Source organism: Hypomesus nipponensis, chromosome 2, assembly GCF_054491055.1.
Source record: "Hypomesus nipponensis isolate SF chromosome 2, ASM5449105v1, whole genome shotgun sequence".
In the NCBI taxonomy this organism is placed as follows: domain Eukaryota; kingdom Metazoa; phylum Chordata; class Actinopteri; order Osmeriformes; family Osmeridae; genus Hypomesus; species Hypomesus nipponensis.
Genome location: NC_140362.1, coordinates 21,165,036 through 21,190,339, shown reverse-complemented (window position 1 = coordinate 21,190,339; position 25,304 = coordinate 21,165,036). Strand labels below are relative to the sequence as shown.

The window sequence follows — 25,304 nt, the reverse complement described above, 5'->3', positions numbered from 1 at the left end:
AGAAGGAGAAACAAATATTTATATATAATTAAAAAAATGTTTTGTTGAGAACATCTAATTGTAATTATATCGTTTACATTAATTTGAATTTATACGTATGAAACAGCTTTTGGACATAACTTCTCTACAAAAGATGCTTAGTATCCTGTTGTAAAGTGAACTCCAGAATATCTAGTCTGACAGGTTTCTCTACAGACCTAATTTTCAGAGGTAAGTAGGCGAGGTAAGATTAAAAAAAAAAAGTAGAAAGGAGAGGGCGTCGGTCAACATTTGACTTTACGAAATCCGAAACATGTAGTATCGGGAAATCTACATGAAGAGATTATCAATACAAAATCAACACAGATGGACGAGAATAAAATATAGTAGGCTATTGCGTATATACATAACTACATCATCATAGAATATCAACAGAGAGTCTGACGGTAAGTGTGTTAGTAAACACTTTGATTTTAATTACAAAACTGTAGTCATTTTATTTATATGACAAGCACCATTGCACCTGTTCTTGCCCGTTAATTCAAATGCAATTTTCTATGGTTAAAGTTGACAACTAATTCTAATGTCTACCCACTGCGAGAATGATTTATAGTTATCTGTGATTTGAAAATAATAATAATCAAGTTGTTTGAATTCATGAAAGGTAACATGTAAGCCAGAGACAAAGATAATTGAGACATAGGGATGCTTGTTTCCACAATGTCATCAAAACAGTATTGTGACTACTTTTAATACTTTTGCTGTCGTAAAGATTGCTTGGGGAGGATTGACAAAGCAATATGAAATTTTAACTACATAAAGAAGCTTCATTATAACAGCACAGAAGGCAAACAAGTTGCGGGACAAATAAAGGATTATCTTATCTTAAGTTGTACAAGAAAAAAAAGGGATGTGTGTTAGCAGAAAAAAATATTCCAAGCAGTGAGGATTCAAGCTAAACTCTATGCAAACATACTCTTATTTTTCACACAGATTGTTCCTTCCTGTCACCCAGTCCTCTCCCCCTCCTCCCCCTCCTTCAGCCCGGGTCAGAGACAACACACCATGTCCCACCAGCGCGACGGACTGTCCAACTGTAAGCTGGCCCTGGTGTTCGCGGTGCTGATGGACCTGTGCGGGGTCGTCGTGCTGCTGCTGGGCGTCTTCGCCCCGTTAGAGATCAGGGGACAGGACTTTGGGGACCTGCTAGTGTACTCTGGGGCCCTGCTGGTGCTGATGTCGATGGGGGGATGGGTCATCTGGTACAGTGGGAACATCGAGGGCCTGACCTCCAAGACTGAGTGGAGTGGAGGCATGGGGGGAGCCATGGACAGATTTGCCCGCAGAGTGAGCCGTAAGATACGGGTACCCAGGTCACACAGCATGGCCTGAATACCGGAGCTCCAGAATGTGGGGGGGGGGGTCCGCCTAGGCCGAGTTTGGAGTGATGACAGTCAAGTTACTAAACGACTTGTATAGTGTGTTGCTGTAATTGTTAATGAAGACATTTGTGCCACTTTCTCATGAACTGATTTTAATGAAAATTATATTTACAAAAGTAAAATCTTGGTGAAATGCTTTCGTTAGATTGTCTTTGCATAGAGGTTGGGTGTAGCTCATAGAGGTTGGGTGTAGCTCATAGAGGAACAGTCTAGTGACACCTCTTGACATGACAACACACAAGCACCATTATGACCTTGTCATAATACCTTCCCTTATATAACAAAATACTACTACTTAAAACAAAAAAAAATCAACAACATAAGGCTTTAACCCAGTCACAATAATTAAAGGATACAGGTCATTCATTTTTTAGGGAAAAACACAGAGATTTTAAGACGATTACCCATCCAGAGAAAATATATGCACAGCACACACACACATACATTATACTGCGGTACAGATGTGGCAATCATAAAGTGCTGTCACTGCTCAGTGTAATCCAGCATGCAGTGTGAAGAGAGAGGGCATGTAGAGTCAACCAGGTGGAACTTCACCGGTATCTGGGACAAACGACCCCAGCCCCCAATCAGTTAAGCCCTGATCTTATGCAAGTAACGGCTCACCAAGAGTTTAGAGGCAACTTCTGCCTGTTCCAGTTTTTGTACATTGGACGTTAAGAATCCAGCATCGCATAACAGCTGCAGCGTTATTCCTGCGTCTGTAAGCATGGCCGTAAGCATCACTGATCATTAGAATCATCAGATAACGCTGGGTCATTAAAACGGAAAGAAGATGTAAATGTGTGTGCTTGTTCTGACCAGGCGAAATCAAATGGAGAAACACACAACCAAGAAAATAATTAAATACTAAAGTGTTGACAGACTGACTGAAGAACACACATTGTTAGGGTATCGTTCATAATGATTAAATCACCATCAGGTTACATTATGAAAGCAAGACACAGAAAAATCATAAAACTGTTTCCAAACAGTTCGTACAATACACTGACCAATTCCACGGCAACAACAGTAAAATCAGTTTGAAGGCACACTCTGAACCAAAACACGCTGAACCAAAACAGGCTTGAGTTCCCCCTCCAAACAGGACGGCTCAGACACAGATTACAAGGATGAGATGAGGAGGAAAAAATTGTAAATCCTGCAGCCTTAAGACACCAGCACATCCGGAACCAGTAGCAGGATTTAGATCAGAGGAGTTTGGATCTTGAGGGCGGGCCGTTGAGGGTCAGCTGTCTCCATGGCGTTCTGGTGCGGCCAGTCAGAGGGCAGAGCTGGGTACGGAGGGGGCGGGGCTCTGCCAGATGATCATGTGACTGCGTTCGGAACGCAGAGGGGCACCTTCCGATGCTCCGTCGTTCGCGTCGTCTCCTGCGAAGAAGAGAAGAAGAACAGAGGAGAGAAGAAGAACGGAGGAGAGAGACGCACCGTGAGCCCGCTTGCAAATATCACAAACGTCACGCGTTTGAAATCATGAAAAGCCACGCTCGTGGTCATGGTGGGTGGGTTAGCCTGGCCCCTCCAGGGAGGGAGGGGGGGTGGGGGTGGGAGGGAGGGGGGGTGGGGGTGGGAGGGAGGGGGGGTGGGGGTGGGAGGGAGGGGGGGTGGGAGGGGGGTCCCTCACCGATGCGGAAGTTGATGTAGCCCTCCCCTCCACTGAGAACGAGCTGAGAGGCGGACACAGGAGCGCTGCCCACCAGGGAGCTGCTCACACAACCTGGTGGCACAAGCACGTTCTAAAGTGTGTTCGTCACATCATGAAACACACCGGCACTTGGTGTTTGATTACCAGTTAGCCACAACAGCACTGATATCCGATTGGAGAAGCCATGCTGTTCTCACTTTACACAGACGCTTTTAAAAGTTCCCTACCATGTGCAGCGATGATGAATTTAACTGCTTGCCGGTGTCCATGGAAACACAACTGGGCCGTCGCTAGAGAGCAGTATGGGATGGAGGCAGACGCCGAGGCTGTGGAGGTCATCGCCATAGTGATGAGTGAGGGCCTTTTGACTGAATACAACTCCAGTAAGAGTAATTGCTGAGAAATCTTAATTAAGCTTTGCTGTACTTGGAACCCGTAAAAATTCATGATATCAGTGACTACTTCAAGGAAGGAGGCAAGTGATGCAGTTTCAATGTCCAAACAGAGTTATCAGTATGTGTGACATCATCCGTGTTTTCACTGTAAGGGGTCAGAGGTCAGGACCTACTGAGAGACAAGGGGATGGAGAAGATCGCTCCACTTCCTGTCCCCACCCACATCCGTCCTGATATGACGGACAGGGAAGAGACTTGGAAAGTGGAGAGATTTAGGAAGGCGGGACCTGCAGAGAAAGAGAGAGAATAAGAGAGAGAGGAGACAAAATAAGAGAGAGAATGAGAGAAAGTAAAAGACAAAAACAGGATCTTACATGTTCTTGAATTAGAAAGATAAAAGAAAGAATGCCAGAGAGCAGGTCAGTAGCCTTGTGCCTACCCAGTGTTTTGGTGACCAGAGGAATCAAATCAACTTCCTGCAGGGGTCGACCACTCGACCAATCAAACAGCCGGAGGGTGGAGTCCAGCCGGCATGAAATCCAAACACCACTTCCTGCCGCGCACAGGAAACGCACCTGCTGCTCACTGCGCTCTGACACTGTAAAGGTTTGCTGACAGAGAGAGAGAGAGAGACAGAGAGAGAGACAGGAGGAGAGAGACAGAGAAAGACATAAAGAGAGAGAGACAGGGAGAGAAAGAGAGACGAGAGATCGGTAAAAGTTTGATCAAATCCCCTAAAAATAATTTGCATATTAATTTTATTATTAACTCACCTCTACTTTCTGATTCTGGATATCTACCACATGGACCCGATTCCAGTATCCCACCCATAAGCCCGCCCCCTTTGCTAGGCAACAGCGAATAGGCTGCAGAGGAGTGGATCCCATGGCGAGCACCTGATGTGTTTGGAGATCCCAGCCACCTGTCAATCACAGAGCTGGTGAGGCGGCCGTGTGGGGACCAATGAGGATGAAGCCTAGCAGAGCGAGACGATAACCGCGTCCTCGTTAAATATCCTTCAAATTACCTGACGTGTGAGAAAAAAATGCCAGCGTCCCATCGGCTAACCCAGCGATGACTCGACCCTGGGAATACCTGAGAAGTTCACAGTAGAGTTACCACTCTGGAGACGGACAGAGAGCGTAGAGAGAGCGTAGAGAGAACGTAGAGAGAGCATAGAGAGAGCGTACAGAGATCATAGAGAGAGCGTACAGAGATCATAGAGAGAGCGTACAGAGATCATAGAGAGAGCATAGAGAGAGCGTACAGAGATCATAGAGAGAGCGTACAGAGATCATAGAGAGAGCGTACAGAGATCATAGAGAGAGCGTACAGAGATCATAGAGAGAGCGTACAGAGATCATAGAGAGAGCGTACAGAGATCATAGAGAGAGCGTACAGAGATCATAGAGAGAGCGTACAGAGATCAAAGAGAGAGCGTACAGAGATCATAGAGAGAGCGTACAGAGATCATAGAGAGAGCGTACAGAGATCATAGAGAGAGCATAGAGAGAGCGTACAGAGATCATAGAGAGAGCGTACAGAGATCATAGAGAGAGCGTACAGAGATCATAGAGAGAGCGTACAGAGATCATAGAGAGAGCGTACAGAGATCATAGAGAGAGCGTACAGAGATCATAGTGAGAGCGTACAGAGAGCATAGAAAGAGCGTACAGAGATCATAGAGAGAGCGTACAGAGAGCGGCTAAGCTGTGTACTCACGTGAGGGAGTGGATTCCCTCTAAGAGAGAGATGGACTGTAGACAGCGCCTCCTGGGTATGGTGGCTGAGTGGATCATCACACTGATCACACAGAGGGACAGACAGACGGACAGACAGACAGGAGAATTACGATATGTTTTGGTTTCTAAATCCTTCCAACCTAATCTCATTGCGTCAAAATCGTTGTTGTGGGAAAAGTCCTGACCTTCCCTCCTGAGTTCCAATCCACACAGTTCCTGAAGTGTCACCTGACGAAGGAGGGGAAGAAAGAGAGAGTCAGTTAGAAAGAAAGAAAGTCTGGTAAAGCAGGAAGCTGGCGTGTCATGGCCTAATAGAACTAGTGCTCGGTGGTAGTTATGGTAACTAAATGAGCAGTGACGTCAGGTGTGGGAGGGAGGGGTCTGCCACTGACCAGTGGGGGGCACAGCACAGATGCAGAGGGCGGGGGAGGTGGGCGGGAGGCTGAACTGCTCCAGCACCGTATTGGACCGTGCCGGGTCAATCACTGTGACATCACTTCCTGAGGCGGGGCCAGACACCGCCCACACAGCACACTGACAGAGGAGAGGGGGAGGGGATGATTGACACTAACCCAACAGGTTCCTATATGGTAGTGGTTACTGACGGATGATGCTGTGAGTGGTGGTTAACTGTTGGAGTAGAGGCTGCTGTTGAGACACAGTGACAACCTTACCGTCGCCTCTCCAGAGATCTCGGGGGCGACCGCCAGAGCACAGCTCAGCTACGGAGAAAAGACCAACAGACAGGGTCAGAAAACGTTTCTGGTGCCTGCTGTGTAGTGTTGACATGAAGCAGTGCGTCTCTGGTGCCTGCTGTGTAGTGTTGACATGAAGCAGTGAGTCTCTGGTGCCTGCTGTGTAATGTTGATATGAAGCAGTGAGTCTCTGGTGCCTGCTGTGTAATGTTGACATGAAGCAGTGCGTCTCTGGTGCCTGCTGTGTTGTGTTGACATGAAGCAGTGCGTCTCTGGTGCCTGCTGTGTAGTGTTGACATGAAGCAGTGTGTCTCTGGTGCCTGCTGTGTAGTGTTGACATGAAGCAGTGGAAGAGGATTCCTACCTTGGCAGTAGCATCTCTCTGGTCCAGCATTCTGAGCTGGATGAGGACAGGTACGTCTTTGGGCTCAGGCACAGGTTCAGAGGACTCCTGGAAGGATCCCATGCATGTTTACAACCAGTCTTAGTGAATGGAATTACCCATTAGCAGAGATGGCAAAACTACACACATCCTTCACTTGTAGACCTAGAGATACTCATATTTAGAAAGACTGGTCAAAGTTGAAATGCCTACTATACTCTATACTTAAATTTCAGTTCAACCAGAAAAATCAACTTAAGTACAGTAACTTCAACTTCAACTTTCAACTTTATTTATCCTTCAAAAGGAAATTAATGTGCAGTAACAAAGCATTTACTCCACATCTCTGCCTGTTAAAGTGAGCGCGCTAACCTCTGTGTGAGACAGTGGCATGCCTGTTAGCATTAGCACGCTAACCTGTGTGTGCCAGTGGCATGCCTGTTAGCATTAGCGCGCTAACCTGTGTGTGCGACAGCTGCATGCCTGTTAGCATTAGCACGCTAACCTGTGTGTGCGACAGCAGCATGCCTGTTAGCATTAGCACGCTAACCTGTGTGTGCGACAGCAGCATGCCTGTTAGCATTAGCACGCTAACCTGTGTGTGCGACAGTGGCAGGCTCCACCCGTGGATCTGATGTTTTCCCAGCGCTTTCCACACGTGTGAGCGGACGTCTCTGTAGAGCTCCCTCCTCCTGACGCGCGGTGAGAGAGCAGCGGACGCAGGGGGTGTCCCTCTGGGTAGACAGTGAGAGGAGAGAGGGTGGAGAGAGGAGGGAAGGAGGAGGGAGAGAGGAAGGAGAGAGGAGGGAAGGAGGAGGGAGAAAGGAGAGAGAGAGGAGGGAAGGAGGAGGGAGAGAGTGGTTTGTTCGTCTACCAACAAGTTAATAAATCCATAGATAACATTCACGGTGTGCCATGGAAAAAGAGAGTTTACTGAAGAGCCGCCATGCTTGTGAGAGTCATGTGACCTTACTCTGTGAGAGTCATGTGACCTTACTCTGTCTGAGTCTGACTGACCGCCAGCGGTCTCAGAGGCCCAGGGGACGAGCGATGGATGGACGGGGACGTCGCCATGGCAATTGCCAGAGCAGGGGTCTGGATTAGCGGTTCCTTGCTTAGGCCAAACAAGCGGTTAAACCTTGAAGGAAGACAGAATGAGTGAGATTTGCCAGAGGATCCCAACCTCACGTGAACACTAACTATGTTACACTGGTCATGTGCTGATCCTATAGCAGGTCAGTTTACATTGAGGAAAAGATTAACAGCTATTGAGCCAGGTGCAGAGAAACCAGGGTCAAAACCAGCAAGTGTGCTCAAGACAAAAACCAGCGACTCATTCTTCTGCTGTTACTGTTTCTTATCCGCCCCCCCCCCCCCCTCACATCAAATGTGTCGAACTTATGGTCATATAAATCATACACATCATTTCTAGTTTCCTGTTCCATACCTGCTCCAAACACTGCTTTTCTCCTCTGTAATCTTTTCTTCTTTGGTGGCCCTACAGTAAACAGGTTGAGGGGTGGAGGGTTAAAGAGGAAAAAGGCTGGAGACTTTAAACGTCACTGCAGTGTCACATGACCAAAACATCCATAGCAGACAGGAAGTGAGATCCACACAGCCGAATATGGCAGTACTTGTTGTTGAGTTACCTGAGGATCTGACTGCGTCTCACCGCCTCCTGAAGCTCAAACAGACGCTCCTTGTACTGGTTTTTCTCCATGACAACACGCGCCATCTCCGACCGAGAGAACCGCCGCATAGAGATGGGCACAGAGGCCTGGGAGGGGGTGGGCAACAGAACATGGCTTTAATCACGACACTGAGCGGCAGCTGCTTTAACTGACCTTTAGTAGGTCGGTGTAGTGTGTCGGTTGTCGTTGATATGCATGAATACATGCTGGGTATAGAGTCACGTAAACAGCCACTTACATCGTCCTCAGACTGAGATGCTTCCAGTTCTTTGCGAAGCCTGTAAGAGATAGTAGATGTGAGAAATGAATCACACTGCACACAGCACACCCAGATACAGTAGAAGTGCTTGGAGAAGACACATGCCTGTTAGATAAGTCAGGAGCACTTTTTTTTTACTCTCTACCTCTTTATATCCTCTTCCATCTCCTTCGTGCGGCTCTCCAATCGGGTTGTGATGTCCTGAAGGGAGTTCACCTCCAGCCTGAGAGCTGACCTGTCGCTGGTCAGTTCCTCCACGCGTGAGATCAGGGCTTTACGGGCTGCATCCACAATCTCACTGGGGGGGGGGGGGCAGGGAGAGGCATGGTGAAGGTACTTGGGAGTGAATTCAAGAGCTTCAGTTAGTGATTGTGTTAATGGATGAGTCAAACTATTAGCCCAGTGTATGCAGCCTCCAAGGCAGACTGTGTGCTCTGCAAAGAGCCTCAGGAGGAAACACCCTTGTGCACATGCAGCCAGTCACACTGGTGTAGACAGTCACACTGGTGTAGACAGTCACACTGGTGTAGACAGTCACACTGGTGTAGACAGTCACACTGGTGTAGACAGTCACACTGGTGCAGCCAGTCACACTGGTGTAGACAGTCACACTGGTGTAGACAGTCACACTGGTGTAGACAGTCACACTGGTGTAGACAGAGGCAGGTTGCCGCAACTGTGAGATAATTATGGGACTCACTGGGTGCGTTTCAGTTCCTCGTACTGAGAAAGAATCTCTTCAAACTGGTCGGCACTACCTGAACAAAAACATAAACACACACACAAGTTAAAACACACACTGGTTCACACGTCTCAACCCGCTCCTGGCCCAACCCGTCTAGGGTTGTTTTAGACCAGGGCCTGGCATACGATGACATCATCCAACATCACGTGTTTGACGCGCCGAAAGCTGTATTTGAAGGCGTCAATAAAGAAATACGGTGCTTGGGAAGACCTGACCTCGGACGCTGGCCCCCTGGTCCACGCTCTCCACGTAGTCACGGCTCAGCTCCGACAGCTCTGAGAACACCGACTCTGTGTTCCTCAGCTCCCAGTCCAGGCTGTCCCGATCCTCCTGCTGCTGTTCTCCGCCCGTCTCCCCTACAGCCTCCACCTTCTCCTCCTGTCTGTCGCCCTCCTCTCCACCTCTCTGCTCCGCCTTCCTCATCTCATCCTCCAGGCTGGTCTTGGCTGGGTGGCTTTCTTTAGCGCTTGGATCTCTGGTTGGTGTACTGGGAAGGATGGGAAATTAGGTTTGATTGGATACATTTGTTTGCACTGAGTAGAATCCTCCTAAATCTAGACTCCCGCTTCTTGAGAGGAAGACTGGAGCAGGTAACCAGGTAACCAGGCCCACGGCGCTCACCTGGCACCCAGCAGGCCGTGGAACTGAGCCAGCTCGGGGGTGGAGCTTATCAGGTCCTGGAGGAAGGATGGATCGCTCTGAGGCATTACATCCGTGTCAATCACCCGGTCGTCCTTAGTTACCGGGTCTTCCAAAGGGGAGGGCTCAGAGCGTGATTCGGGTCTTGGACTAGATGGCTGGAAACCAGAGTCACAGCCATGCCAATCACCAGCATGGTTTAACCACAATGTCTACCGGTACACAGTAGGATGGAAGTCAACGTGAAGGGTAAAAGTGTACCTGATCTGTAAAAGCAGCCTGTGCCCTGGCCTGGCCAAATGGAGCTTCAGAAGTCGTAAGGCTCACATGGTTCCTACAAATGGGGTCATTATGACGTCATCAGTACAGGCCAGATGTGATTTGTAAAACACATCATTGCAGATCAGGATACGCATGTGACAAACACAGCTACAGAGGAGGATCACCTTGGAGATAACTGGCCCTCTCTTTCAGCCTCCTTCTTCTTCTCCAGTAGGTCCCGGTAAGTATGCATCAGCTGAGTGATGGAGAGAGAAGGTGAACAAGAGAAGACAAGGAGAAGAATAAGAACAAGAGAATCAGAATTCGGTTTATTTGCCATGTATGTTAAACAACCACAGAATTTACTCTGGCAGGAAGGTGCAAACAATAAACATATACGGATCTTAAACTAAGTAAGGAGAAGAAGACTGTCTCAGTAAAGAGACTGACACCGTGTCCTGACTGCATGTGACGCTCGCTTGTAGCGTCAGCTACAAAGATCAGTTTGATGGTGTTGTTCTCTACTAGAATGGGTTTGTGTGCACTGATGTGGAGCAGGAGGCCAATCTAAATACAGAAACAGTCTTCAAATCTCCCCAAATATTTTGCTGTGTGTGGGTGAGTTCTCAGACCTTGTTGTGTGTGTTCCTCAGCGAGCTCAGGTCTCTACTCAGCGCAGACCTCTGCTCCTCCAAAGCCACCACTGCAACCATCAAACTTTACCCATTACAGTTATCCTGAAACATCTTTCCTGTGTGTGGCCCATTACAGTTATCCTGAAACATCTTCCCTGTGGCCCATTACAGTTATCCTGAAACATCCTTCTTGTGGTCCATTAGACAAAAGGCATCTACCATTTATATAACTGCTCAGTTGTTAACAACAACAAAAGTAAACGAGAAGTGAAAATGGCTCATTTGCATAACCCTTGTGCTGCCTTCGGGTCACATGACCAAAAGGTTCATAACGAACCATCGTTGTGTTTACCCAATTTTACCCAATACAAAAGAAAATAAAAATAATTTTATTTTAACCTTCGCAATGTGGGGGGGTCTGAGACAGCCCAACACAAGGGAGTATTTGGAGCATGTTAGATTCACACTTTTTGATACAGCAGTCATACGTTCTAAGTGGTATAGTACTTTAGTATGACAAGGCAACAATACAGTCATTCAACACGTCTGATGTTTACCATGAATGGGTCTTAAACTGCTCAAATCCACATAAGAATTTCAGAGTTTGGTGTTACTGAATAAGTCACTGACCCTGGTCTGCCTGTTCTCTTGCTTTCTTCTCCAGCTCTCTCTCTCTCCGCTCTCTCTCCTTCTCTCTCGCCCTCGTTGTCCTCCTCTCCTGTTCCATTTGATCATCCAGCTCTAAATATCGCTAATAAAACAGAGAGAGAAATCAATCAACTTTGACAAGACATCGTCCAGTAGAAATGCTCCTTCAAAATGACTGAACCAAGAAAATGTTCTTTCATTTAAATAATCTGTATCAGGTATTTTTCAACACTTACAAAAAAAATATATAAAATCAACTTGTTTGTATGCCAATCACCTCTCGCAACTCATATTCCCACTGTCCGGCCAATTCCATTTCAGTTCTCTTACCACACCTCCACCCCTCCATCCCCCACCCCCCTCACCTCCTCTCACCTCCACCCTCCTCACCTCCACCCCCCTCGCCTCCACCTCATCCCCCCTCCTCACCTCCAACCCCCACCCCCCCCCCCCCCCCTGCACCCCTCTTACCTCCTGATTCTCCTTCCTCAAGGTTTTCTCCAGCTGGTATCTCTCCATCAGCTCCTCTCGGTCGCCCCTCTCTCTCTCCGCCTCCTCCCCCTTCTCCCTCAGCTGGGCTCTGGAGCTGGCCAGCCCCTCCAGGACCCACACCAGGATGGGCACCAGGGACTCCACCACGTCTGCCCCATGGGTCCCCACAACCGTCTGGAGGGAAGGGGAACCACCACACAGCCAGACAACCTCAGAGAACAGCTCACATTCAAACTAGCACTGGAGCTGTTTGGTTTAAATACGAATAGTAACTTGATTATTTTTCACTTCATGATTATTTGTTTAAGGACACTTACCTGCAGTTCTGAGTAAAGCTTTCCTGCTTCTTCACTGACAATATCAGGGTCCCAATCCAGCTCTCCTGCCCCACACAGGATGCCCTCTCCACACTCCATCTCTCTCTGTCTCTCTCTCTCTCTCTCCCCCTCTCTCTCCCCCTCTCTCTCCCCCTCTCTCTCCCTCTTTCTACTGCTGCTACTCCACAACTTGATATGAGATGATGTGGCGTCACTCTGCCACTATAGGCTCTTCCTCTTATCTAGAAATATCTACCCGGATAATACAACTTATTTCTGTAGACCTCGTCACAGTTGTGTCATCTCCCACAGCACCCGTCCTCCTACCAGCCATGGTCTCTCCACTATTTGTGCTGTTAATAATCTACTTGATCACAGTGATCAGAGTGATGTCAGGTGGTGTTTTGGTGTCCATTCTGAAAAGAATAAGAAACACACTGAATTACACTCAGATTTCTCACTTCGGTGAAGGAAATGGAGACTAACCACAACAAAAACAATGGTATCTTTGATTTCAGTTTTGATTCCAGGTCTTCAGACAGGGCATTGACATTGTAGTTGTGGACATCCCTCTTCCTGCATTCCTTCCTTCCTTTCATCTATCAATTTGATCTCAAACAATATAAGATCTACAATCACAGTGTGAACATCTCTGTCTGAAACCTACACTTTTAAGTTTAAACCAATGCTGTACCTAATGAATGGTTGGAGCTATGGTTCCAGTAACGGACTAGTTCCTGACAAATGTCACTTCAGTCCTACGTGATCTACTGTCATTAGTTTGCAAAAAAGGCACACGACAAGCCAACTTGATGATTAGAGATTGGACCACCGAGTATTCCATACAGAGCAAATAACCGTTCACATAGGCTTCATACACTCACAAGCATACTAAGATATTGAATGGCAGCGACACGCTCGAACAACGTTAGGCAAATCCTAACGCAAACTCGATAAAACTCAACTATTTACCCGAAAAGCAACATCAAATATTAGCTTGCTAACGTCAGTCATGAATAAATAACAGCGACTGACAGCAGACACCTTGATCCTGTTCGAGAACGCAAAGCCTGCTGTAGTTGAAGGAACAAGACAGACGTTCGCTGACCCCGAGCTACAACGAGCACTTACCTTGGTGACCCACTAACTACTATAGTGCCGGAAACATTTCCGCAAAAGTGTAAAATGTTAGTCGTGTATTTTCTTGAGTTATATTTTGGTTTAAACAAAAGTAAAGTATTCATAGACTAGAATTTTAAGCAGGGGCGTGGTTTAACTTTGACACAGTTGATCGAAAACATGTTCCTGCCTATTGGAAGTAAGAGGTTGTCGAAGACAACCAATAGACGCGAAACAGAGGCGGGATATAAGTCGTTTGGTTTTCCAAATGAAAAAAAAGTTTCCTGAAACTTGAATAAAGGCACGTGACCGTCGAAGTCTAATTACCGTCAGGTGACTAACTCTATGCTTGACATACCCTCTCAATCGAATACCTTTCTGAATTCTTCACATACCGGAAGTGTACCTCTAAGCGAACAAATGTAAACGGTTGTATTTCAAAATGTACTAGTCAGACAACCAGATGTACCTAGATATCAAATTTCTTAGCAACCGTTAAGGTCCCCGTAACTAACACGTGAATACTTCAGATCAGACCCCCACCCTCGGCTTGAGGCAACCGCCTCGATTGATGTTGGTTGTATTGCATTTCCGATTAGGTACCGACTTGTCTGGTCGATTTTATTGATGAATAATCTGGTCATAAATACAGAAGCAGCATAGTACAGATACAGTTTACAAATAAAATAATGAAAAACATATAATACAAAAAAGTAATAACAATAAGATTAAAGTACAGTGGATAACAATCAAGACAGTCAAAAATAGAAAAAGATAGGATATAAATTAGAGCATTTGAAAACAGTTCCTTAAAATATTGAATAGTATATAAAGCTGTCTTATTTCGTAGCAGATTAAGAGATTCTATCAAGAGACTAAAGTTTATTAAAATACTGTAAAGCACGGTTGAGAATGTGGCTTTTTCCTTGTCATTCAGCACAAGTAAGTTTGAGTTCATGACATCATACATTTTCCATCTGACATATTCAAACCCACATTCACTTGTGATACTGGATGAGTTACTTAATTATCACTTGTTATAGGCTCTGTCTGGTGTATGTGGTGTGTGTGTATGTGTGTGTGTGTGTGTGTGTAAGGTGGGGGCAATCCAACACATGTTTTTTTCTCCCACTCTGTGTTAACTAAGAAAATCATCATCTGTTTGGAAAACAGATTCCCCTGGCAACAGTGTCAGTGTGTGTGGGGGGGTTATGACTTGGAGAGTCTCTGTGCTGTTTGTTTAATGTTTGCAGCAAAAACATTCTAGATCCATTTGACTTGACGTCTCCCTATAGCTTCTAGAGAAACTCCAACTGATCCAGGCCACATGAGCATGTTACTCACCTGTGAGACTGACGACACTTCGGTCCAAAACGGCACTTTCCCTTCAAGAAGAACTGGCACACACCCGCTCCCAGTATATATATATATATTCAGTATATATATATATATAAATATAAAACTTAGCTTGCTTTGCCAAACCAAAACAATAATGGAACCAGTTATTCAAGTTTAAAGTTCATTTAATCCAAAACAATACTTAGGCAGTCATACTAAAAACATGAAGCAAAAATAACAATGTATGTGGTGAGTTTCATAAAAAATAATTCTACATTTCTGAAAACCAAGTGGAAGGGATACTATACAGTACTGACAGCATTAATTTTTGTAAAGGTCACATGATGTATCTGCTTCTTGATGGGACTTGACGCCCGGAACTCTAACTGGAAAGATGGCGCAGTCCGATCCTCGCTCTCGCTTGCCTCACTGCACCACTGAGCACTTTCCATAGAAATGAACGGGGACGCCATCTTGAAAGAGCAAGCTCGCTGTGTATACTGTATATATAGTCTATGCTTCAGATCTAAGGCCCAGGCTGTACTGACCTTTTCAACTTTTAAGACTTTCAGCACTTAGTGTGAGGTTTTCGCCCATGCCTAGAACTTGTCATGTCAACTCAATTCTGCTGACAGGAAGAACACAGGGTGGGTGATCCTGCCCTTTCACTGCTGCACTAAGACATGTGAACATCTCCTGTAACCCAGGGACCTAAACACAGGACAAAGAGCCTCACAGACAGTCTATCAGTACTCGTTCTCATCCTACTTTTCGTGGATGTGTACCACTGGTAGAATAATGTATTAAACGTGTTCCCTGTTCTCTAAAGTACTTACTAAAGCAAAGGACTTCACCAGACACACCTCCCTCTGACTCCAGATGTGCTGAGGAGTTTATTTGGGGACTTTAAAGACAAAGTCTAGTTGTTAGTAAAGGTTTAATGTAACACTTATGGGTTTATATATATTTTAAATGACAAAATGAAAACGTTTGGGCCAACTGCAAATACTTTAATACAATACAAACAAAATTATGATATATATTGTATAAAATATCAACATTTGCCATCCTCTGGTAAAAAAAGAAGCAATTGTTTAGATGGCAATTTCTTTTATTTTTGGCACATACAGTTGAATACAAGATACTCTGAAGTCTAACTGTCAGTATTTAGTCAGTGAACCCTCTGGGCTGATCATACACACTCCCTCCAGCAGAGGGAGACAAACATTGGCTCATGGTGGTGAGAGGCGTCAGCATGGAGCTAGCTTTCTCACTGTCTCTCATACAGCAAAGGTATCTGGCCACGTGTTCAGCGCTACAGTGGACTTACAGCCAGTGCCAGTTCTTACAGCCTAACACTGTCTCTCCTACACAGTCACTTTCTTTAGAACCCTCGTCCCACTGTCCCCCACCAGCACCACCCGCCCATCCTCCCTCTCCGCCCTTTTTAACTCTCTCTGTCTTCTCGTCAGATAGCGAAGCGCCACCACACTACCGACCACCCCACAACTGATGGCCAGAATGACCAATCCCATTTCCAGGAGGTTCGAGTTCCGGCCCACAGACATCATTGATTGGTGCCAAAGTCCAACTGCCATTGCACTTACGCCAATGAAAGTTCCCCAAATGCCAAAAGCCAGCATACAGGAACCACAGGAGAGCTCTGCGCCACCGGTTACCATGGTGAGGCCCGTCACGGAGACAATCCCACCTGGTAGGGTGACTGTCTCTGACTTGGGGTCGTAGGTCACAGCTGTGGTTGCGCCGGGGAGAGCAGAAGGATCGAGGGACTCCATGGTGGTTGTCGTCTACTTCCCGATGTGATACGTCTCAGAAACACTCAGTACAGATCTCTTCTCCTCCTGTGATACGTCTCAGAAACACTCAGTACAGATCTCTTCTCCTCCTGTGATACGTCTCAGAAACACTCAGTACAGATCTCTTCTCCTCCTGTGATATGTCTCAGAAACACTCAGTACAGATCTCTTCTCCTCCTGTGATACGTCTCAGAAACACTCAGTACAGATCTCTTCTCCTCCTGTGATACGTCTCAGAAACACTCAGTACAGATCTCTTCTCCTCCTGTGATATGTCTCAGAAACACTCAGTACAGATCTCTTCTCCTCCTGTGATACGTCTCAGAAACACTCAGTACAGATCTCTTCTCCTCCTGTGATACGTCTCAGAAACACTCAGTACAGATCTCTTCTCCTCCTGTGATCAATTCAGAAACACTCAGTACAGATCTCTTCTCCTCCTGTGATACGTCTCAGAAACACTCAGTACAGATCTCTTCTCCTCCTGTGATACGTCTCAGAAACACTCAGTACAGATCTCTTCTCCTCCTGTGATACGTCTCAGAAACACTCAGTACAGATCTCTTCTCCTCCTGTGATACGTCTCAGAAACACTCAGTACAGATCTCTTCTCCTCCTGTGATACTTCTCAGAAACACTCAGTACAGATCTCTTCTCCTCCTGTGATACGTCTCAGAAACACTCAGTACAGATCTCTTCTCCTCCTGTGATACTTCTCAGAAACACTCAGTACAGATCTCTTCTCCTCCTTTCTCTCTCCCAGCTTCTAGTCCTGTACAACACAACCATCGGCAATATGTGTCGCTGTTAGTATGCTCCTTAAACACAATGAGTATCACTTAGAGTGACCTTGATCAGATCAGTTATTTTGTCCCTAAACAGATAACATAATGTCCCTAAAGCCAAAACTGTCACAGTATGATATTTGAAAACCGGTTAAAACATGAGTTGAAATTGTTTTGTTGTTACACGTAGAATGTAGATGAATTGGACTCACCTCAAAGGCCTCATCAACCTGCACCCAAGAGTACAGGCTCACCAAATGGGAGTCGGATTGAAATACTTTACATTCCTGAACATGTGATTCTTCCATGCACAAGCTTTTTGTTTCTGTCCCAGTGAATGCCAAAGGTCGACTCTCTCCCTGCTGGGTCACTCTAGATGTGGGAAGAGAGCACTCACTGCCGGCCCTCTTTTATCAACTCTTCCACAGCCTCGGGCCTTCAAAAATGGCGGACATGGTTGTTATGATTGTTGTTATCGTTTGTTTGTTTCTTGTGGTCTTTGTATTCAGTAGGAAAGTCTCGTCTGTCATTAAGCACCATTATGACCCATTAACTGCTATTTATCCAGGACCCCCTCCCTTCCTCTTCTCCCTCTCTCCCTCCCTCAAGGTTTAAACTGGGCCCCCCCCGCCCCCCCCAAGGCATTGTTTAAAGTCCAGAGATGTTGTTTTTTCAACGGTATCTCTCGACATTTCTCAAAATGTGAGTGTTGACTGTACTCTCGTATGGCGCCGCCAAACAAATGAAGTTTCGATATATTTTAAGCAAAAGCTTAATGAATCTAATTCAGTCCTAAAGGATTATTTAATAGAATAGACCAGTGTGCTGGAAACCCTTTTTTACAAACAAGACCGTGTAAGCACAGCTGATAACATGGAGCTGGCAGTAGTTATGGCGCTAATGGAGAGGTCATGTCTGTGCTCTGGCCCAGACGAGGCCAGGGTTAGGTGACTGCAGCCTGTGATGACGTGGCCCTCAGCCAGTCTAATGACGCTCTGGGGTTGTGTAACTGGGTGTTTCCTTCCCTATGTGATGCAGCTAATGCGACTGTTTACTGTCTAACTACATGTCAGTCACTGTTCTGTTGATGATTTCGTACGCCACGTTAGGTGGACCTCTGACGTTTCATCTTACTCTGTCAAGAAATGTAAATTAATCTAAAATAAATATGTGAAAAAAAGAGATACATCCACTGACTGAGATATATATTGCAGCGTGAGATTTCCTTCATCCAAAACCATTCAGCCAATTATGCACAGATAGACATAATTTGTGGTTAATATCCGGCTCTGATCCCAAAACACAAAGTTCTGAGGTATGTTGCTCGAGGCTACTTTATGTCACTGTGGAAGACTCTAGGTTAAAGGTCAGGGATTGTTTTTGTGTGAAGGGAGGGGGGAAGTTAGGGGTAAGGCTCTTTGGCGGGGTTGGTGCTGATGGTAATTGGCTCAGAGGGGAGAGGGAGGGGTGGAGGATAATCCAGAAGATGAACTCTTTGTATATTTATAGAGAAGAGGAAATCCAGATCGGAGGAGAGTGGGCGAGAATCATACAGTTTTACATCATACATGTAGAATGTGGAACAAGGGGTAAACATGGATGTGTGATGCTATGAGTAAGGACAGATATTGGCAAGTCACATTTAAAAATATGATCAACGGCAACACAAGACATCTCTTCGCCCTATTCCTCACTCCAATAAGCTCTGACTGTCAACCGAGATTAAACTTTCAAGGTGTTTGAGAATCAGTCAGTGGGAAACACATGGAGCCCCCTGTTGTTCAGGATGCTATGGTGGGTTCCTGGCCTGGCTCTGATCTTCCATGCACTGCAGTGTCTTGATACGTGAGAAGCAAGAAGCATCCCCTAACTGAGCTTGGCCCAGGGGATTACTGGGTTAGACTTAGGGGGGCTTACAGCATAAGAGTCCTTCAGCCAAGAAGGTCATGGACAACAGACGCACCGACCAAACTCTTAAATATCAATCCGTCTTATTGAGATGTATTTTCTACCTTGCTTAAGGTCTTAGTCCCGTAATTTCTCATAGAATGTGAACCTGAACCAACATCTACAGCAGTTGATTTCTTGTGAGATTTTCACATCTGATTTTAGTGGTCAACATGCTGTGTTTTCTTATCGCCAAATACTTGAAGAATCAGCTATGAGTATTCTCTGTTTTCATTACAGATGTTTCAAGTTGAACTAAATAATAGCTATATATCTTTATAAAGGCGACACATGTCAAACAATGTACTGCATGTGTAAGAACCTGGTGCCTTAGTAACATGTCTGTATGAGATATACTGTACAAGACAACATTATTTTTCCTGTGGGGGTGTTTTTACCGAAGACAGACCAATGGTTAGGAAAGGGAGAAAGAAAGAGGGAGTGGGGAAGTACAGCCAAACAACATGAGGAGGAGGGTGAGGAGGAGGGTGAGGAGGAGGGTGAGGAGGAGGGTGAGGAGGAGGGTGAGGAGGGTGAGGAGGAGGGTGAGGAGGAGGGTGAGGAGGAGGGTGAGGAGGGTGAGGAGGGTGAGGAGGAGGGTGAGGAGGAGGGTGAGGAGGAGGGTGAGGAGGGTGAGGAGGGTGAGGAGGGTGAGGAGGAGGGTGAGGAGGGTGAGGAGGGTGAGGAGGAGGGTGAGGAGGAGGGTGAGGAGGAGGGTGAGGAGGGTGAGTAGGAGGGTGAGAAGGAGGGTGAGGAGGGTGAGGAGGAGGGTGAGGAGGAGGGTGAGGAGGGTGAGGAGGGTGAGGAGGAGGGTGAGGAGGAGGGTGAGGAGGGTGAGGAGGAGGGTGAGGAGGGTGAGGAGGAGGGTGAGGAGGAGGGTGAGGAGGGTGAGGAGGGTGAGGAGGAGGGTGAGGAGGAGGGTGAGGAGGGTGAGGAGGGTGAGGAGGAGGGTGAGGAGGAGGGTGAGGAGGGTGAGGAGGAGGGTGAGGAGGGTGAGGAGGGTGAGGAGGAGGGTGAGGAGGGTGAGGAGGGGGGTGAGGAGGGTGAGGAGGAGGGTGAGGAGGAGGGTGAGGAGGAGGGTGAGGAGGGTGAGGAGGAGGGTGAGGAGGAGGGTGAGGAGGAGGGTGAGGAGGGTGAGGAGGAGGGTGAGGAGGAGGGTGAGGAGGGTGAGGAGGAGGGTGAGGAGGAGGGTGAGGAGGAGGGTGAGGAGTTGGAGAGAGGGCCTCTGGTTCCTTGAGGCTGAGCACATATCTTCATCTTGTTCTGGGCTTAATGATCAGAAGGACCTTGTGAAGATGTCGACTGCAACATTAGGGTAGGAGTATAGAGGGGTGTGGATTTGAGAGGAAGATCTGCTCGTGGATCTGTATGCATGTGGGTGACACTGTGCATGTTCGTCTCTCTCTCTGTCTCTGTCTCTGTCTCTGTCTCTGTCTCTGTCTCTGTCTCTGTCTCTCTCTCTCTCTCTCTCCTCTCTCTCTCTCTATCTCTCTCTCTCTCTCTCTCTCTCTGTCTCTCTCGGTCAACAACCCCCATTCTCATAGTGGAAATGAAGAAAAGGAAAAATACTAAGAACAACAAGCTGCTGATGAAAGATGAATCCTAAGGAGGTGGAGACAGGAAGTGGAGTAAGAGAATAGGGACAAAGCAAGACAAAAAGAAGGCTAACTTCCTTAGCAACGCCTTTGCAACACCCGCGCAGATGGCGGTTTTAGCATTAGGAGCCTCTGGTCAACTAAATCTTTAAATTCAATTAGTGGAATAGAAGATCGACCCTATCTGAACTTAAATCAATTACCACTCACTCAGTCTTGGGTTTGAGAATGTTAATTAACTGATGGGAATGCTAATCATCTAATGCGAATGTATCCATTTGAATATATTTACTTTTTATTTTCAAGCAACAATCCTGTGTCATTCATAAATGTTCTTATCTAAACAAATCCATATGTTGTTTTATCTTAGCATATCCAAGCAGGTAGTGCTGGAGGACAGAGTGGGAATTGGGGAACCTGGTAGCCTTAGATGACAGTCGCAGAGAAAGACCAGAGGAGGACAAAGAAGATGCCACTCCCCCAGGGGTCATGTAGGTCACAGGCTCAGCCACCTTAAGTCCTGCATTATCTGACTTAATACAGCCGTCAAAGGTGGCTGCCTGGTCTCAACTCCCTCCTACCGGTACATTTCTCTCTCTCTCCCTCCCTCTCTATGCTTTCGTCATCACACAGAAAGTCAATAGGCTCTCCCTGACTGACATACCTTCATCTGTTCTCTACGGCTTGCACAGGTAGGTCTTTTCTCTCTTGTTCCTTCTTTCTCCCTCTGTGAGTTTCAGGTGTGCCTTTTGTTGTGCTACAGTGGTCCACGCTATTTGTGTTGCGCGTGAATCAGTGAACATCATTCGTTTGAATTATTTTTAAGGCAACTTGTCTGGAGACAGCTTAAAGGATACGTTGACAGCCAGGAGTCCCAGGACCTCAGAGGACAGAGATCAGCCAGGAAACAGGAGGGATCGACCAGGCCAGGGACCACCTGCAGGATACGTTGCAAAACAGAGAGCCCATCTCTGAGCCTAGAGCCCAGTACGATAGTTCACTGTCATGGGAAACGCCAAGAGCAGCGCAATGTCCAAGGAGATCCTGGAAGACTTGAAGATGAACACCAAGTTCTCAGAGACCGAACTGTCTCAGTGGTACGAGAACTTCCAGAAGCAGTGTCCGACCGGACGCATCTCGCCCGACGACTTTGAGAAGATCTACGAACGTTTCTTCCCAGACAGCGACGCTAAAACCTACGCCCAGCACGTTTTCCGTTCCTTCGACACCAACGACGATGGGACGCTCGACTTCAAGGAGTACATCATCGCACTGCACATGACGTCTACGGGCAAGACGACCAGGAAGCTGGAATGGGCCTTCTCGCTTTTTGACGTCGACAAGAACGGATATATCACAAAGTCTGAGGTGGCCGAGATTTGCCAGGTAAGAGAAAGAGAGAAAGAGAGAAAGAGAGAATGAGAGAATGAGAGAAAGAGAGAAAGAGAAAAAAAGAAAAAGAGAGAAAGAGAGAAAGAAAGAAAGAGAGAAAGAGAGAAAGAGAAAGAGAAAATGATGCTTCTGCTGCTGCTGATGATGATGAAGGCTAAGATATTAGAGATGTTGATAATGAAGGTTTTCCTACTGTGCAGATACAATTTCAGATCAGGATTTCTTTTTTACTAAGTAGTTAATAAGTAGTAAAATAAATACAAAGGCAGCAGGGATTGTGCCAGAGAGGTAACAAACTCCCATGGGTTTGTAGCAAATCTCTCCTCTAGGATTTACGGCGTACCATACCACCATGAACGTTTCTTTGATGATAAAAACGTTTGGTCATAGTTTGCCCTCAACTTAACAATCCCATGGAGAGATTCTGCGTTGATGTGACCTACACTGACAAGTTTCAGCTGCTTGCTCACGTGTCCTTTCGATCCGGTCAGAATGGGATTGACCGTTGGTCGGACTAGAAGCATCAGAAATGGGACAGTGTGTATTTCTGATGTATGGATAAGTTCTGTATGGATAAGGGGGGCCGCCTATACCATAGTACTGTATGTAGGTCCCAGTGTTAATCATCTATTAGCCGGGAAAGAACTGCTGCCCATTTAAACCACCCAATCCTGATAATCCTCAGATTAATGGTTTAGCTGCTAGACGGTTGGCTTTGTTACTTACGTGTCCCTCTGCTTCTTACTGTCTCTTGACAGGGGCACACATCCCATAATAACTAACAAGCCAACTCCTAGCTAACAATAGATAGATTTAGAAAGATGTGATTTCCCATTGTGATGAAATACAGGTACTCTTAAATGGGGCAATTGATGCTCAGAAAGTGGTGTCACATTGAATCAAATCAAATCAAATGTATTTGTATAGCCCTTTTTACACGCAAGCATGTCACAGAGGGCTTCATTTAGAGAGAAATCCTTGATACAGAGGCAACCCTCTGCATCGGTGCCACAGAACAGCCCAAAGATAGAGTGTCTAACTGAGGACCAGACGGACTGTGCTGGCATGTCTCCCTAGATTGAAAGACATACTGAGCAAACCTGTGGACAGGTTGTGTATCAAGGGACAACTGGAGCCGAGTGCACATCAGAGAGAATCCTAATTAGAGTAATCTGAGAAATCTTATCTGGCCTGGATGCTTAAAATGGCAGAGGGGGAGAGAGAGGGGGAGAGAGGGGGAGAGAGGGGGAGAGAGGGGAGAATCGGGGCGAGCTTAGCGGAGAGCAGGTAAACACCAGACGTCATGTTCCATTCTGGTGCCTTGAGAGCAGACATGGTCTGCTGGTCTGGGGCGGTGTGCCAGGACAGCCTTACCTTGTGAGTGTCCCCCCATGTTGTCTTGGTTACTGAGGGACGGCTGTTTGTCCCAGCCACAGTGGAACTGGCCAATCCTCCCTGCACCAGAAATCAAATGTATAGTAGTAGTATAGTATAAATCTGGGGAGGGATAGAAGGGAGGAAGATATCCTGGTGTTTGGACAGAGGCCTGGGTCTTGGCACTAATCCACGTTAATCTGGAAGTGTGGAGGATGAGTGGCTGTGCGTGGGGGCCGTGCTTTGAGGCAGAGCGTTGAAACGCACCGTCACTCACAAGCTGCTGGTCTCTAAGGTCCCCACAGAGTTTTCCTGTGTTGCGTAATCTGAAAGAGCACACTATGGGCAGATGATCTGATATTGTTACGTATTAAATGAATCTCAGGGTGGGTCTGCCTTTTGAAGGTTCAGAAATCGGTGACGATGACAGGTGACATTACATGAGTTAGGAATTAAGCATCATTTATCAGCTGTGTACAATAAATGAGTGTATGCTGCTTTTACTCCTATTTAAAAAATTGAATCTGATCCTTACCCTGTCTTCCCTCTCCCTCTCCCTCTCCCACTCCCTCTCTCTCCCTCTCTCTCTCTCTCTCCCTCTCTCTCACTCTCTCTCTCTCTCTCTCTCTCTCTCTCTCTCTCTCTCTCTCTCTCTCTCTCTCTCTCTCTCCCTCTCCCTCTCCCTCTCCCTCTCTCCCTCTCTCTCTCTCTCTGTCTCTCCCTCTCTCTCTCTCCCTCTCCCTCTCCCCCTCTCTCTCTCTCTCTCTCTCTCTCTCTCTCTCTCTCTCTCTCCTCTCCCTCTCTCTCTCTCTCTCTCTCTCTCTATGTCTCTCTATGTCTCTCTTCCCCAGGCCATCTTTAAGCTGATCCCTAAGGAGGACATTCCCAAGCTGCCAGCGGATGAGAACACACCAGAGAAGAGAGCTGATAAATTGTGGTCTTACTTTGAGAAAGGAGAGAATGGTACAAACCAACACACACACACACACACACACTGTACACACACACGCACAGTTTTCTCCAGTAGGTTATAACATCGTCAAACGCAACCATTATATAGGAGACAGAAGGATGATGTCATTACTGTGTTTGTTTGACATCTGTCTCGAGAGTTACTTAACCGTGGAATGCATTTGGATATGCTGTACTGACGGTCCTACTGTGTGTCTTAAGGAGATGTTCACAGGCCACACATAAGCCACGCAGAAATTAGTTTTGTAACCCAAAAAATGTCACAAAAGTACTGTGTTGGACGGAGATGCAGAGAACAATATCAACAGACACAATGAGGGCCACACACAAACTACACAAACGACACCAACCACACAATACTTCAATGTGCCGCCCACCAAAGTAAATTCCTTATTGTGTAAACTACTTGGCGATTCAAATTTGATTCCTAATTCTGATGTCACCAAGACAACATGTCACCATAACAACCCTATCTTGTCTGTCTTTCAGATCGGCTGGCGGAAGGAGAGTTCATCCAGGGCGTGATAGAGAACGAGAACGCCATGCGTTTGATCCACTACGAACCAGCCGCTTAAATACTCGCTGCTTAGATCTCCCTGCTGCTACACCTTTCCTCCATGTTCTCTGTCTTCGTAATGGCGCCCTCTTCCTGTCTTTGTGAGATTGGCAGTGTCTTGATCTCTAAGGAAAGTGTCTCTTCCTCTATCAGTCTGCTTGTACGTTCATAATGTGCACTGAGACATTTTTATGAACCAATTTGAAATCTAAAAGAAAAGGGTGGATGGGGGCAGTTAGCATGTCATAATGACATTGTGGAATATTACCAAATTTAAAAGCATAATTTTAGAGTACAATATTTACAAGTGCACAATTGATATTCTGACAGGACAGCTAACTGATTTGTGACAATAGAGATTGATTGAGATATCGTTTTTATAGTGACAGTCACAGGTGTTTGTTCTTGGGGCTTGAGCATAAAT

The 25,304-nt window shown here is 46.5% G+C and overlaps 3 protein-coding genes and 1 pseudogene across 6 annotated transcripts; 2 read left to right on the top strand and 2 right to left on the bottom strand.

Annotated features, from left to right (window-relative positions):
• Positions 1–154: 154 nt before the first annotated feature.
• LOC146301558 (transmembrane protein 238 pseudogene) lies at positions 155–1,528 on the top strand (annotated as a pseudogene). Of its 3 annotated transcripts, none has more exons than XR_014725203.1 (2): positions 155–210; positions 973–1,528. The product of XR_014725203.1 is annotated as a transmembrane protein 238 pseudogene, transcript variant X2 (transcript). The 3 variants fall into 3 exon arrangements; XR_014725214.1 differs by lacking the exon at positions 155–210 and adding an exon at positions 243–425 and having other exon boundaries at positions 995–1,528; XR_014725192.1 differs by lacking the exon at positions 155–210 and adding an exon at positions 245–425 and having other exon boundaries at positions 973–1,527.
• On the bottom strand, positions 1,497–13,285 carry LOC146301557 (C-Jun-amino-terminal kinase-interacting protein 4). Its single transcript, XM_084668837.1, has 28 exons — positions 13,117–13,285; positions 11,986–12,401; positions 11,648–11,842; positions 11,159–11,279; positions 10,526–10,596; positions 10,079–10,149; positions 9,894–9,966; positions 9,615–9,790; positions 9,209–9,480; positions 8,949–9,006; positions 8,394–8,546; positions 8,228–8,267; positions 7,948–8,075; positions 7,746–7,796; positions 7,296–7,436; positions 6,894–7,032; positions 6,281–6,367; positions 5,896–5,943; positions 5,614–5,755; positions 5,407–5,449; positions 5,202–5,282; positions 4,507–4,574; positions 4,253–4,401; positions 3,919–4,090; positions 3,653–3,766; positions 3,312–3,410; positions 3,064–3,156; positions 1,497–2,810 (listed from the first exon to the last, which is right to left on the bottom strand). Exons 2-28 carry the CDS (start codon positions 12,082–12,084, stop codon positions 2,701–2,703), a joined length of 2,994 nt encoding a protein of 997 aa, XP_084524963.1. The 5' UTR covers positions 12,085–12,401; positions 13,117–13,285; the 3' UTR covers positions 1,497–2,700.
• Positions 13,286–15,567: 2,282 nt separating this feature from the next.
• On the bottom strand, positions 15,568–16,444 carry LOC146301556 (transmembrane protein 100). Its single transcript, XM_084671599.1, has one exon. The coding sequence runs from the start codon at positions 16,236–16,238 to the stop codon at positions 15,810–15,812; it is 429 nt and encodes a 142-aa protein (XP_084527725.1). The 5' UTR covers positions 16,239–16,444; the 3' UTR covers positions 15,568–15,809.
• A 5,147-nt stretch (positions 16,445–21,591) lies between these two features.
• rcvrn2 (recoverin 2) lies at positions 21,592–24,962 on the top strand. The gene is made up of 3 exons (XM_084668835.1): positions 21,592–21,972; positions 24,204–24,315; positions 24,814–24,962. Exons 1-3 carry the CDS (start codon positions 21,592–21,594, stop codon positions 24,897–24,899), a joined length of 579 nt encoding a protein of 192 aa, XP_084524961.1. The 3' UTR covers positions 24,900–24,962.
• The last annotated feature ends 342 nt before the right edge of the window (positions 24,963–25,304 follow it).